Below are 13,373 nucleotides of genomic sequence, written 5' to 3'. Positions count from 1 at the left end.
ACGATCGTCCGAGCACAATCTTGTCCATCTGCCGAAGGCTTTAAGAATCTCACCTGTGGAGTTGTTGGCTCTACTCCGCCCGGATGTGATTAAGCTCGGCAAATACTCTTTCAGACTGAGTCGTTCAATCGTCACGTGCTTCAATCATATCACTTCACACTTCAGGCCTTCATCAACATCTTCTTCAACAGCAGCATCGCGGAAATTACCAAGACCAACCAAATTTCAGTATAAATCTACGATCTACCATGGCATCACAAATATGGGATCCGAACTCAGACTCTTTTCCGACCATCGAAGAGCTTCCCGCGATTGAAGGAGCCCCAAAATATGCGGCTTGGTTCTGGGGCAAAGATGACTATCTGGGTAGAATCAATCTGCTGACGCCAGCTCGCGTGAAAGCCGCAGCAGCAGAGATCAAGACTGGTGAGCTAGCAAGGACCGACCTGCCTCTTCATGTTCCAGAACAGCCTGCTTTCGGACGCCAGCAATTTGAGCACAAAATCACACCACTGAGGCCGGATCTGGCTTATGATGACATTTACTCGCTGAATACGCAGTCGGGAACACAGTGGGTGAGTACAGAGCGGTGTGGAAGCTGCAGCACATCGGAAAAGCGATTGACGAGGCGGTAGGATGGATTTCGACACGTTGCCCACCATGAGACAGGATACTTTTACAACTGGACCACAGGGAAGGACATCGATGGACCGGAACGCAACGAGAAAGCCAGTATTCACTACTGGTCGCAACACGGTCTTGCAGGTCGTGGAGGTAAGACGGCATTTCCCCTCCTGGTCCCCGACTCTAGAAAAATGATTCACAACTTCCAGTTCTCCTGGACTATCGCAGCTACGCGACATCCAAAGGAATCCAATACGATTCCGGAACTGCCCACGCGATTTCTTACCAAGATCTAGTTGAGACGGGCAAATCCCAAGGCATTGACATTCGTCCGGCTTCTCAGGGAGGTGACATTCAGATCGGAGACATCCTATTCATCCGAGCAGGTTATACTGAAGACTATTACAAACGCACCAAAGAAGCCAACACGGCGCTAGGCCTTCGCAAATTCGCGCCAGAAGGCAGCGACTCCGAGGTCCAGGCATGGGCCGGCGTGAAACAAGGCGACGAGATGCGGAATTGGTTGCATGATTGCTACTTCGCCGCTGTAGGAGGTGATTCTCCCACTTTCGAAAAATTCCCGCCTCCCGCAGACGGTACTGGGCTGCATCCATATCTTCTGGCTTGTTGGGGAATGCCGCTTGGGGAGATGATTGATCTTGAGAAGGTCGCGCAGTTGGCGAAGAAGAATCAGAAGTGGACGTTCTTTTTTACAAGTGCACCTGCTAATGTTGTGAGAGGTGTGAGTAGCCATGTGAACGGGACTGCAGTCTTTTAAGGGAGGTGGAAGTTGACAGCTCGTCGAAGACTGTGATGAGAAATGAAGAACGCAGCTGAAAAAAAATCGGCTTCGGTTGTTGTTTTCGATGTGGTGATGACTTTCGAGCAATGCAGAGCCTTTGGCCGCGGATCTGCTGGGTTGGTGATTCGTTTTGATGTCTGATTTCGAGGCCAGGCGCAGATTTCGCAACGATCTCTGACGCTGGTCTTCCCGCGATTGCTGCATTTCGTCTCGGGGAAGTTGGAAATAACCTTTTACAACAAACATGATATTTCAGCTGCCGGATGCGCTTTTGTACGCCCTGATAGCTTCGAGGCATGGTCCCATGCGGAAGCTACTCTGCACATGATATGTCAGATCCAGCTGCGATGATTAGGCGCGTGATGAGTGGGATCCTGTGCACCTCGAATGGATGACATCAGAATGATGGGGAGTATGTGAGAGGTTGTGCCCTGACTCTTGCCTTGTAGAAAGTCTGCGACTTGCCGCTCGTGACAAGATCAAATGCTCGCCCTGCATGCACCCTTATCGAACCGAATTCTCGCGGCCTTGGGACTGCATGATTACGTATCCTTAGTAGGTGTTCTCACTCCTTGTCTACCAGAAGCATCTTGGCTCTGGCAGCTTGCAAAACCTCGGTATAAAATCTAGCCTTAGAGCCTGGCGCAAATGAACCATGCAAAAAGGGCACGATATCCTTTGGCTGGCCAAGTCGCCCCCTCAAGCTCGGAAGCCTAGAGCTCTCTCTGGTCTCGATGAAGTGGCACAAGGCCCCTGGGATCCCACTGATAGCTCGTTCCAGTTTCCGAATCTCATCAGGTGTCTGTATTTTGCGAGGCATGCCGTAATAGGTCATGAACACAGCCTCCTCAGCGAACAGCGTCCATATCTTCGACCCTTCACTTCCCGTTTCGAACGCGTGTCGAACAACTTCCCAGTCAGACGGGAAGAAATCAACAGTCTCAAGCAGTTTGAGCATTACCTGATCCTGGAAGTCGTGGATCAGGTACTTGTCAGCCATCACCCAGGAATCAATCAAGGTCTTCTGCAGTGCGGAGTTCTCGTCCCGGCTCTTATACAGGTTGAATACTGGCATCGACCCATTCACGATGAAGTGTATCAAGAGCTCGAATGCGTCCTTGCCGTCGTCAGGGAAATGAAGCTTCCCGATGTTGTCTGGGCCCCAGCTCTCGTGCTTGATGGCGTTGGCGAAGTATTCCGAAGTCTGTTTCAGACGGCTCTCGGGAACCAGATACAGCTCATCATTGTTCTTGCCGAGGAAAAGTTTGATGAAGCGGTCGGACTTCAGCTGGCTTTTCGCTGTTAGCACTCTTGCTGAACACGGCTGTTATGGCTTGACGCACCTTCCAAGCGCGGCGGCTGCCTCGGCCATTGTACAGCGCGCTGAGTGCTCCTTCGTGTGCGTCTTCTCGCGATGTTCTGTAATGGATGGTGTGGACGTAGAAAATTGCGCTTCGCTGCAAAAGAATTGCAATCAGAGTGATCAGCAGTAGTCGCCGATGAGAGCCGTTTCGGACCGAAACTCAATTTGAGATTTGGCAGGCGCGAGTTCCCGCGCTAAGCATGTGAAAGTAAGCGACAGGAAGCTCTTTCTACACATTCATACAGCCAAATGAAGTACAACTTTGCCAACGCACTCGCAGCTCCTCTCGCGCATTAACGTCATTGCTCTTCTCATTTCTTCTCGGCTCTCTCGATCGCCTGACTCACGATATCTCCAACCATGTACTCAGTCCAATGAGGGCTATTTGACGCCTTGTCAAGACGATATCCGAAATGCCAGGCTGAATTGCTAATCAGTTTTCCCTGGGCTTCGCCAATAGCCGACCACAAGTTTCCGATATTGCTGAGAGCCGTCAGTTGCTCCCATTTCATTGCAGGAGGTCTATCTCTAAAGATTATGTGGATGAGCTCTTCTGCAAACAGTCTCGCAAGCTTCGATCCAGGCCGAATGAGTTCGAAGATTTGGTCCAAATCGTGAGTCTCTGGCGATAAAGCTGAGTCCTCGAAGTAGTGGATCAGAGTCAGCATGCACTCGTCCTGGAACTGTTTGATGTCGTACTGCAATCGATACTGTGGTTAGCGAGTGTATAATAATCGCATGCATGCAGAGTAACCTTTTCTCCTAGAGCCCAGCACTTCACCAGCAGCACGAGTGCACCACCGTTGGGCGGGTCGAAGACCGCCTCGCGGTTTATCATCCAGTATATGGCACATTCCCAGGCTTCTCTGTCGTCATCTGGAAAGTCCAGCTTGCCTTCTTTGCCTTCGAGGAATGCGTCACGTTGCAGAGCTTTCTCGAACCACGGAGACGCTGCTTCGAGAAGCACCTGTTGGACGCGGATCGGGGTCGTGTCTTGAGCAATAGTTATATTGATCAGACGGTCGGCCTGCAGAGATCAGGAAGTATGTCAGTAGATTACGACTCGGAGGGAATGGGATCCTGGCTCTTACTCGATGAGTTCTGGGATTTCTGGGTACTCGTCTTGTAATGCCATGTTTGATGGACAGTGTTATGAGACCGGGCTGCAACTCCACCTGTTTAGCAGCATGGAAACCCCCGTAGGCTCTCCTCGCTAAATATTATGTTGACATGCAAAGCGAGACTTATGTCTCAAATCACAACGACGCCGATTGTGGTAGGAAACAAAGCTCGACTTATTTGAGTACATCAAGACATGCTTTGGTTCACCTGAAACAAATTCCGTATCCAGCATCTATTTTCAGCCTTTCGACGGAGACTCGAATGACTCCATGTATTGCGGCACATTGAAGAGCGATAGCGGTCAACAATGATCGCAAATGCTGCCTAGGCCATCGTAAGTATGGTAAGACAATCACCACCGCAGCAATCGTAGCCCGTCGGTCGCAAAGCCTCTCAATGAGTTGTGGTAGTAATGCCAAGAAGGTCTAGTATCTGGACCTTGAGAGATGGAGGATTCCTGCTGCATTTCTCGTACGCATCCTTCAGCTCTTCCTCGTCCGAGTATGTATCGTACGCTGCTCTTGTTGGGTCTAACACGGAAGGCTCGCTCGGAGACTTGCGCGTCAGCCATGGCCTGTATCGACGAAAGGTCATGTCGCCCCTACGCCATCCAATGCGCCATCCTCCTCGATGGTCGACAAGTCCATAGACCTGGTATCCGCTCAGCGTTTTGTCATATATAATAAACCTGGTGATGCGGTTGATATCGTCCTCTCCAATCAATGGCAGATGGTTTTGAGCCTCAGTTGCCGACATTTTCCTGCAATCAAGGAAAAAGCGAGGCTGAGACCAGAAGTTGCGGAAGCTCTCTTTGTAGAGCGCATGGGCTTCGCGGTTTATAAGTTTGCAGGTGAGCAGCAAATCTCTAGATGGCGGAACGGCATTGAGCAGATCGATTCTTTGCCCTCGTTGATCTGCCTCGTAGACAGTCGCGTATATGTTCATGCAAAGCTCAGCTGGCAAGGAAAGCAGAGTCGCGGTTGGCGATGGTTCTTCATTCATGTTCATCGCGTCTTCTGTTGAGATGTCATTCGAAATGAGATAGGGTCGAAGTCTATGGTATATGCTCAGACCGAATCTGTGCTCCGAAGACGACTATGGGCTGGGTATCAATGTGCTTCGTTCACGACGGCGAGGGAGTGAAGTCGTGGAGATGACTCAGGTCTTGGCAGATCTGCCAATGTTGTTCCTCCACGCCGATGACTGGCAGCACACTCATTTTGCAAGGAGAGGACGAAGCAGTACATATAACAGGCGAACTCACTGAATGTGCGAAACTATCCCAGCCGATACCATCCACGTCGATACTTCCGAGTCCATGGTCTTTACTTAATACGGCATCCTTGGACCAGGTCAAGCAAGCACATTCGCCAAACCGTGACCGAGCAGTGGGCAATCATTCGATGCAGAATAGATCAAGGCTGTATGAGGGAGAAAGAAACTCTGAAGCGAATATGGCGGTTAGCTGGAACAAGGCTGCAACTTCTCAGTCCGAGAGTGACTGAAGTACACCTGGCGAGATGATACTACAAGCCCGGCCGCAGGCCATGCTATACCCACGTCTTGGGTGTCTGCGACGTATATGCAGTCTCACTTTGACTCCGGTAGTCATGGGTGCACCCCTAGTGTTCTATGGTGAACTCCAGCATTCGGCAAATCCATGTCGAACTGTGATGAGGACTAAGCATTGGGTGCTTTCTTTCCCTTTTCGAAAGGAAGTCCAAACAGTCCAACTGCACTGCTCGTGTAGATCTTGCCCTCGCTCATGCTCGGGCCCTGCTCACATAGAATACTGCACAGGACCCGAAAGCCCGACAAAGCCCGGTTCTCGTTGTACAGCATCAACTGCCAAGACTTCATCTCAGCTCTACCTACGATCGGTACCTCATCCAGAAATGCGGTGTTGGGGCTGAACTTGGAATTCTCGGAGCACAATTCCCCGGGGAACACTTTTGCTGAAGATAAAAGCTAAGGTCGGCGCTGCTAACAATGGTGGCACTAGATTCAGATCACAGAACCGCCAAAGCACAGCACCAACATGGGGTCCGGGACACCATATCTTATTTTCGGGCTACTGGTCTGGATTTTCAGTCGCCTGACGCGAGCTTACTGCTTCGCTCCGCTACGCTCCATCCCGGGTCCTTTCTTGGCCTGCTTCACTCGCTTCTGGTACGCCACACACGCCTATTACGGACACATTGAGCAGGATCTCGTAGAGTTGCACAAAAGACACGGGAAAGTCGTCCGTGTTGCTCCCCACGAATACAGCATCGATGATCCAGAGGCAGTGAAGATCATCTATGGCCGTGGCTCCCAATTCCGAAAAGCAGATTTCTACGCCGCTTCCGAAAGACCAGGACACCCTAACCTGTTCAGCCAGAGAGATCCAGCGCGACATGATCAGGATCGGAAGAAGTACAATTACGCCTATACAATGAGCGCTATGGTCTCCTATGAGAAGTATGTCGATGATTGCATTGAACTGCTTGGGCAGAGACTAGTCGAGCAGAAAGATGCTGTTGACATGGCTTGGTGGTTGCATTGCTTTGCTTTCGATGTTATCGGTGCCATCACTTTCTCTAAACGCTTTGGATTTTTGGACGCGGGCGATGATGTGCATGGGCTCATCAAGACAGTGCATGGAAATGCATTCTATGCTACAATCTTTGGAATCTTCCATGAGGTGTATGCTTCAATGTTTCACGTCAAAGCTTGGCTCTCGAAAGTTGGGATACTCAACCAGAGTGGCCAGACTTTCATGCAGGACTTTGCAGGCGGCCTACTCAGAGAGCGCCGACAGCACTTGGACGATGTTGATCAGGGATCACTCAGCCAGGAGGCCGACGACGGCAGACCCAAAGATTTCCTCACGAAGTACATGGAACAGCATCTCAAAGACCCATCTCGTTTCAATATCGGCGATGTCATGAATGGTCTCGGCGCAAACATCAATGCAGGCTCCGACACAACTTCGATCACGCTGAGTGCCCTTCTCTACCATACCCACAAGAACCCCACTGTCCTCGCCAAACTCCGCCAAGAGCTCGAAGAGAGCGAGTCCAACGGCAAGATGTCTTCACCGATTACGTTCAAACAAGCCCAAAGCCTTCCGTATCTACAAGCTGTCGTCAAAGAAACGCTTCGTATTCACCCAGCAGTCGGCATCACACTTCCACGCGTCGTCCCTCGGGGTGGAGCGCATATCGCAGGCCACTTCTTTCCCGCAGATGAAATCGTTGGCGTAAATCCGTACGTGGCGCATCGAAATCACGAGGTCTTTGGAGCAGATGCGAATGTCTTCAGGCCTGAAAGGTGGTTGGAACAGAATGTCAAGGCTGAGATGGAGAAGTATTTTATGGCTTTCGGGGTGGGAAGGAGAAGCTGTGTTGGGAGGAATGTCGCTTTGCTCGAGATCACGAAGGCTGTACCGGAGCTTTTGAGGAGGTTTGAGTTTCAGCTGTTGGGTGAATGTGAATGGCGGACGAGGAATTGGCTGTTTATCATGCCTGAGAAGCTTGGTATGAGTGTTAGAGAGAGAAGGTAGATTTTCAAATTCGCTATAGAGCTTCTTCCTTGCCAAAATAAGCGGCGATGACCTCCATGAAGACAGATTTTCGAATTGTGACTTCACCTGGCAGTCTTTCATGGTGATTGTAGAGAGAGAAGTGGAAGCAGAATTGATGGCGCTCGTGAATGTTGCCTCCGCGCCAAGAGCCTTGGCAGCGGAATCCTGGCAGTCGCGGAGCACCAAATGGCTCGAGCTCGCCACCATCATTGCTCTGCCTGAAGCGTAACTTTCTCAAACATTCACTTCACGTTCCGTGAGCTTTCCCGTTTTGAGTATCATGGCAGACCATGTCTTCAGGGTCTAGCCAAGCAAGAGTCTTAGAGCTCGTTTCGAAATCGCAGCAACATGCCAGTGATGGCGAGCTACAAAAGGCCTTCGAAGCGCTGAAAGAAGCATCGCACCTTGAGCCAGAGAATGCCCGAGTCAAAGATGCCCTATTGTCTTTGCAGAAGCGAGAGACGACTGGCGACTTTCTCAATCTCTTGCAAAGCTACCTGGGAAGTGGTCCCGAGAGCGAAGGTCAGAAAGCGCTGCAGGCTTTACGACACAAGAGCCTCCCGAAGGACGATGCTGAGCAAGCTCTCAGTCTTCTTCTCCACCCTAGCAGAAATGCTGACCTGCTCGACACTTTGACTGGCACCCTGATCTACCGCAGTGTGGACGCCAAGAAGGTGTTGGCGAGCAAATTCCAAGAACCGATCACGACTCTATTCGATCAGCTTTGTGAACGAGGTCCAGAGAGCTTGACGGCATTCGCCGCACTGCCATTTGATGACTCCTTGTGGCCTTCGAAAGATGACCAGGCACGCGCTCAGAGAGACATCTTCCGGCTTTGTATTGCGGAGCTCATTGATGTGGACATCGACTACCCGGAACGCTTCATGCAGATTGTTGCCCGCCAACTGGCAATCGCGCCTGAAAACATCAGGACTCTCCTTGATAGCGATTCCTTCGAGATTATTTTCAATTCCCTGGACATTCGCTCAACATCAGCTCTTCGGCAGCAAGCCATGCTGGCAACTGCAAAGGCTCTCGAAGTGACCCGAGACAAGGGCGAGCAGATCTTCGGCCAGTATCTTGCGACGAAGGTGGCGAAGCAGACCAACGACGATCTCATCATGGCTTTCTCTGCTGCTGCCGCGATATTCCCCATGATTCCTGTAGTCGCCGCACAATTGTTCATGACGGACGGATTCGTGCAACAGCTTGTGCCGAACCTCGAGAAGAACTCCGAAGCAGCGAGTCAGGGGCAGAGGTGAGCAAGTTGGCCAGCTCGATACATCGATATGGTCTAACTGACGAGATATAGAAAGAGTCGGACGCTAGAGCAAGCAGCTCTCGAGCTCCTGAGCGCGGCTTGTGTAGATAAGAACTGCAGAGAAGCTATTGACCGGTACTGTTCGCCTTGGTTGCGAGATCTCAGTGAGGAGCGAGAGGGCACACATAAAGCACTTTCCGCCCTTGTATTGGCAAAAATCAATTCTGCCTCTCAAGATGAAGTCACACAGAAGCTTGCGGACCTGGTATTGGTAAACGAATCCAACAAGGATCAAGCTATCGAGGGTCTCGCGTATACCACGCTACAGCCGAAGGTCAAGGAAGACATTGCCTCTAATGCCAATTTGCTCAAACGACTGGTTGTCGCCCTCACGGACCGGCCAAGCGCAGCTTTCGGCTGCCTGACGATATTCTCCAACCTCACAACATACAGACCAACAAAGACTGCAGAGCAGAAGAAGATCGAGCAGCTAAAAGCGTATGCCAATCAGAGCAAGCCACAGCCGGACGATCCTTTCGATAACGACAGCTACGTGACTGCACGGGCAAGAAAACTTCTCGATGCCGATATCGTTCCGGCGCTCGTGGCCTCTTGCAAGCAAACAAGCTCCCCTTCGAACATCGCAATGGTTGTCCGAACTCTGCTGTCTTTGTCACGAGAACAAAAGCACAGGTCGAAAATGGTCCAACAAGGCTCCGTGAAGCTCCTCCTTCAAATCCGAGAGCGAATCGCCAACACCGACAAATCCACTTCGGAAACTTCCCTCATCGAACGCAACGCTTCACACGCCCTCGCCCGCCTACTAATCTCCGTCAACCCTTCGCACGTCTTCACTGCGAATCTCCCTTCTTCCTCAGCCGTCTCGGCCCTTCTCCCTCTTCTCAATCACGACACAGACTCCGAACAACGCGACCTCCTACCCACATTCGAAGCTCTGCTTGCGCTTACAAATCTAGCCTCAATGGACGATCCCACAGCTCGAGATCTCATGATCCGAACTTCCTTCGATCGCCTCGAGGACCTCCTCTTCAGCTCCAACACTCTCGTCCAACGCGCATCGGTTGAACTTGTCTGCAATCTCATGGCTTCTCCCTCAGGAATCGCGAAACTCGCCGACGGCAGCAAAGACGCGAATCGTCGGTTGCACGTCCTATTGGCACTAACTGATGTCGAAGATCTTGCGACTAGGCGCGCTGCTGGTGGCGCGTTGGCTATGCTGACCGAGTGGGACTCTGCTGTGGAGGCTATCTTGAATAAAGATAAAGGCGTGCAGAGATTGGTTGATATGTGTGCTGATGAAAGTGAGGAGTTGAGGCATAGAGGTTTTGTCTGTCTGCTCAACATCGTCAATGCGCCTGGAGAGATTGGTGAGAGGGGCGTGAAGGCGGTGAAGGAGGTGCAAGCTGGAGATGTGCTGAAAGAGGCTTTGAGGAAGAGTAAAAATCAGGAGGCGTTGGGGTTGGGAGTGGAGGTGTTGAAAAAATTGCAGTAAGCGAAGAGCGGCAGGGCGGTCGGTATCTGCTTTGCTTTGCTTTTCATTCACATCGTAAATTCTTGACCGCTATCGATTTCATGCTGTCGAGTATGCGGTAATTGCATCCATGTCATACGTTACGTTCCAAAAAAAATGATACTTTCTTGAAGAATTCTTGACAACCGCGAAGACAATCTGACTGAACGATGGCCGTGATACCTTACTACATTCGGCGACCTTCGCAATCACGATCACCGGCGCTATTGCTGGTATTGTTTGCGGAAGCCAACTACCGCTTCCATCCTAACACCTTGTAAACCCGAAGACCGACTTCCTGACGGCTAGCCTGACCTTTGGGACATCAAGATTTCCAGCTATTCTAAGTGAGTGATCAGTCATCGAGGGAGTACCGATAATTTTCAGCCGTATCGATACGTTCGGTGGAGGCCAAGCACGGACCGAAGATTTTCGCCGACTTGATGGAATTTCTGATCGGATCCTCTGCGATGATCATTGGTACAAAATTTGACAGAATGATGTTATTGTTTTTTTTTTGGGCCGTTGGTGGGCTTCGGTAGCAATACCTTATTGAGCTTCGGGGAAGCTTTCTCGTCTCTCGTCCCGTCTTGCACTATATAGGCATTGGCTAGAGTGAGATGGACGTGACCGCTGCTTGGTTAGGTCATGCGATGCACGGTTTCAGCACCATGATAACTTTCCTTGAGACATCTCCCCTTTTGGTAGCCCCATCTGGCAAGCAAGCATGTGCCACGCCCCATTGCCGTGCATGGCTGCTGGCCTGACGATCGACTTTGGATATAGGATTGTCTGTCTGGTCGCCTAAAGACTAATCATGCCTCGAGTAACAAGCTTCGTAGTCTGCATAGCCGAGCGCATATAGGATGGCGATCTTGTGTAGGTGTTGGTGCCAATATGTTGTTGTGTATTTGATTCGTGCCGTTGCCCAAGTTTCATAGCCCTGAGACGCCATACATACTTCTAGGAATGAGAAGCTTCAGCCTTTGGATCTGAAGACCTATTCTGCCCACGTGGTAAGATTGCCGGAGCAGCTCACCGAGATCCTATCGGTGGTTGTGCCTCTGTACTTCTTCTAGGCGTCATCACGAGCGTCATGCATCGGTTTTCATTCCCGTGCCGAGTGGGGTTCGTGAAACACAGGACGTTGCTCAGCCCTGGATGGCTAAGCAGGCTAAGTTAAGCTCGGCCATGACAGTGCTTACTGAAGACAAGCTCTTGTCGAGTGAGATTCTAGCCGTAGTCAGTTTAGATCTGAAACTCTATTTCTGAGGGCTTTCACGTTGGTGAGGATATTGTCTGTGAGGAACCACTGCGCTTGTGTACTCACCAACGCGAGATGCTATTTTCTGACCGCATTTCAGCCAGACCACTGTCCACGAAATCTCCATAGCACCAAAGCGGGATCGTTACATTCCCAAATTTGGCTGTCAGGCTTGCAATTGTGGTGACGCAAAGACGATCCAGGGCAGTGGTAGGATGTGTATAAGACGGGCGCGTCGCCCAGCATGAAGCATGCCTGTTCTCCTCATCAGCCAGCATTAAGCAAGCCAATCTGCCAGCATTGTCGATTCGCATTTCCTGCTTTTACATCAGCGGCAGAAGTTCTCACATCTCCTAGAGTCACTCACTCAACACAATCAATCGCCCAATCACGATGCTTTCCACGCTCGCTGTCGCCGGCCTCGTAGGCCTTGCTGCTGCGGCGCCACAATACGGAAGTGGAGGAGGATGGGTGGGTATCCATGGAGGTTACGGCCCTGGTAGTGGAAGTGACAGCGGTCCTCAGCAGCCATTCAAGTTCCCGCTCTCGAATGGGTTTCCCCATCTCTCGCCCGATGCACTGAAGGCTGTCCAGCAGCAGGCTCACGGAACTCTACCAAATGGCCAACTTCCATCCAGCATTGAGGATGCAAGCGCCGCCACCTTCCAGCTGATTGCGTTCAACGAGCTCTTTGAGGTCGCCTTCTTCACCTCCCTCATCAATAACATCACCTCTGGTGTCTACGATGTCGGCCATGGCGCCGCCAAGCAAATCATCCTCAACGCCCTCACCGCTGTCCAGGCTCAAGAAGAGCTTCACGCTACCGGAGCTAACGGCATTCTCGCTGCTGCTGGCCGCACGCAGATTCAGCCATGCGAGTACGTCTTCCCGTCGTCTAACTTCGACGACGCCATCGCCTTCGCTTCCACTTTCACCGATGTCGTCCTTGGTACGCTCCAAGACGCTCAGAACAACTTCGGACAAGATGGCGACACAGGCTTCATACCTCTCATCGGCTCCGTCATCGGCCAGGAAGGTGAGCAAAATGGTTTCTACCGCGTTCTCGGCGGCAAGATTCCCTCCCAGCTCCCATTCCTGACTCGCTCTGCTGGAGCATTCGCTTTCTCTGCCCTCAACCAGATGGTCATCGTGCCAGGCTCCTGCCCTAACAGCAACGTCATCCCGCTTCCAATCTTCCGCGCTCTCTCAGTCGACACCCAGAACATCCAGGCCAAGGATCAGACTCTTTCCTTCGGCTTCAAGGCTAACGGCACTGCACCACACGACTTCAGCCTCATCTACATTAACCAGCAGAACGTCCCCGTCGTTCAGCAGCCAAAGAACATCAAGGTCTCCGGCGACAAGGTCTCCTTCCAAGCCGACTTCCCGTTCTCTGCGAACCTCATGAACGGTCTCACCATCTCTGCTGTCACCAAGACCGCCGGTCCTTTCGCTGATGCTCCTGCTGTCGCTGCCGATACTCTGTTCGGCCCAGGTCTCATTGAGATCAACTAGATAGCTTGACGGGCGTATTGCTGGCCTGGGCATGAGGTTTGCGGTTCTTGACTACTGGGTTACGCGGCACTTGACTCGGAATTCCGGCCCCTTCTTTTCACGACTGATGGATTATGCTCTGCAGTATGGTCATTTTGAAAGGGTTCGCGTAGTGATACCATCAATGTCTTTGCACTTGTGCTTTTGTGCCTCTTCAGTCTCAAGCTAGCTCTAAGCATCTGCTAAGGCTGGATCTCGCTATCAGGACGCCGAAGCGTGACAGTGACAGATTGATGTTTGAGGCATCGATGTTGAGGAAAAGGAGTAGCAAATTCCGGTGAGCTTTT

The 13,373-nt window shown here is 51.4% G+C and overlaps 5 protein-coding genes across 5 annotated transcripts; 4 read left to right on the top strand and 1 right to left on the bottom strand.

Moving 5' to 3' along the window:
- Positions 1-248: 248 nt before the first annotated feature.
- On the top strand, positions 249-1,402 carry MYCFIDRAFT_43560 (uncharacterized protein; the record flags this gene model as incomplete). The annotated part of the gene is made up of 3 exons (XM_007932352.1): positions 249-575; positions 636-774; positions 834-1,402. 3 exons carry the CDS (start codon positions 249-251, stop codon positions 1,400-1,402), a joined length of 1,035 nt encoding a protein of 344 aa, XP_007930543.1.
- A 421-nt stretch (positions 1,403-1,823) lies between these two features.
- MYCFIDRAFT_83776 (uncharacterized protein) lies at positions 1,824-4,482 on the bottom strand (the record flags this gene model as incomplete). Its single annotated transcript, XM_007932944.1, has 6 exons — positions 1,824-1,960; positions 2,192-2,714; positions 2,770-2,883; positions 3,137-3,472; positions 3,544-3,816; positions 4,426-4,482. 6 exons carry the CDS (start codon positions 4,480-4,482, stop codon positions 1,824-1,826), a joined length of 1,440 nt encoding a protein of 479 aa, XP_007931135.1.
- A 1,467-nt stretch (positions 4,483-5,949) lies between these two features.
- MYCFIDRAFT_205196 (uncharacterized protein) lies at positions 5,950-7,486 on the top strand (the record flags this gene model as incomplete). Its single annotated transcript, XM_007932943.1, has 1 exon — positions 5,950-7,486. One exon carries the CDS (start codon positions 5,950-5,952, stop codon positions 7,453-7,455), a length of 1,506 nt encoding a protein of 501 aa, XP_007931134.1. The 3' UTR covers positions 7,456-7,486.
- A 280-nt stretch (positions 7,487-7,766) lies between these two features.
- On the top strand, positions 7,767-10,250 carry MYCFIDRAFT_43537 (uncharacterized protein; the record flags this gene model as incomplete). Its single annotated transcript, XM_007932350.1, has 2 exons — positions 7,767-8,721; positions 8,806-10,250. 2 exons carry the CDS (start codon positions 7,767-7,769, stop codon positions 10,248-10,250), a joined length of 2,400 nt encoding a protein of 799 aa, XP_007930541.1.
- A 1,675-nt stretch (positions 10,251-11,925) lies between these two features.
- MYCFIDRAFT_190991 (uncharacterized protein) lies at positions 11,926-13,047 on the top strand (the record flags this gene model as incomplete). Its single annotated transcript, XM_007932942.1, has 2 exons — positions 11,926-12,003; positions 12,061-13,047. 2 exons carry the CDS (start codon positions 11,926-11,928, stop codon positions 13,045-13,047), a joined length of 1,065 nt encoding a protein of 354 aa, XP_007931133.1.
- Positions 13,048-13,373: the final 326 nt, after the last annotated feature.

Source organism: Pseudocercospora fijiensis (genome assembly GCF_000340215.1).
Source record: "Pseudocercospora fijiensis CIRAD86 unplaced genomic scaffold MYCFIscaffold_9, whole genome shotgun sequence".
Taxonomy (NCBI): Eukaryota; Fungi; Ascomycota; class Dothideomycetes; order Mycosphaerellales; family Mycosphaerellaceae; genus Pseudocercospora; species Pseudocercospora fijiensis.
The sequence above is the reverse complement of the archived record's forward strand: the minus strand, read 5'-3'. Positions and strand labels throughout refer to the sequence as shown.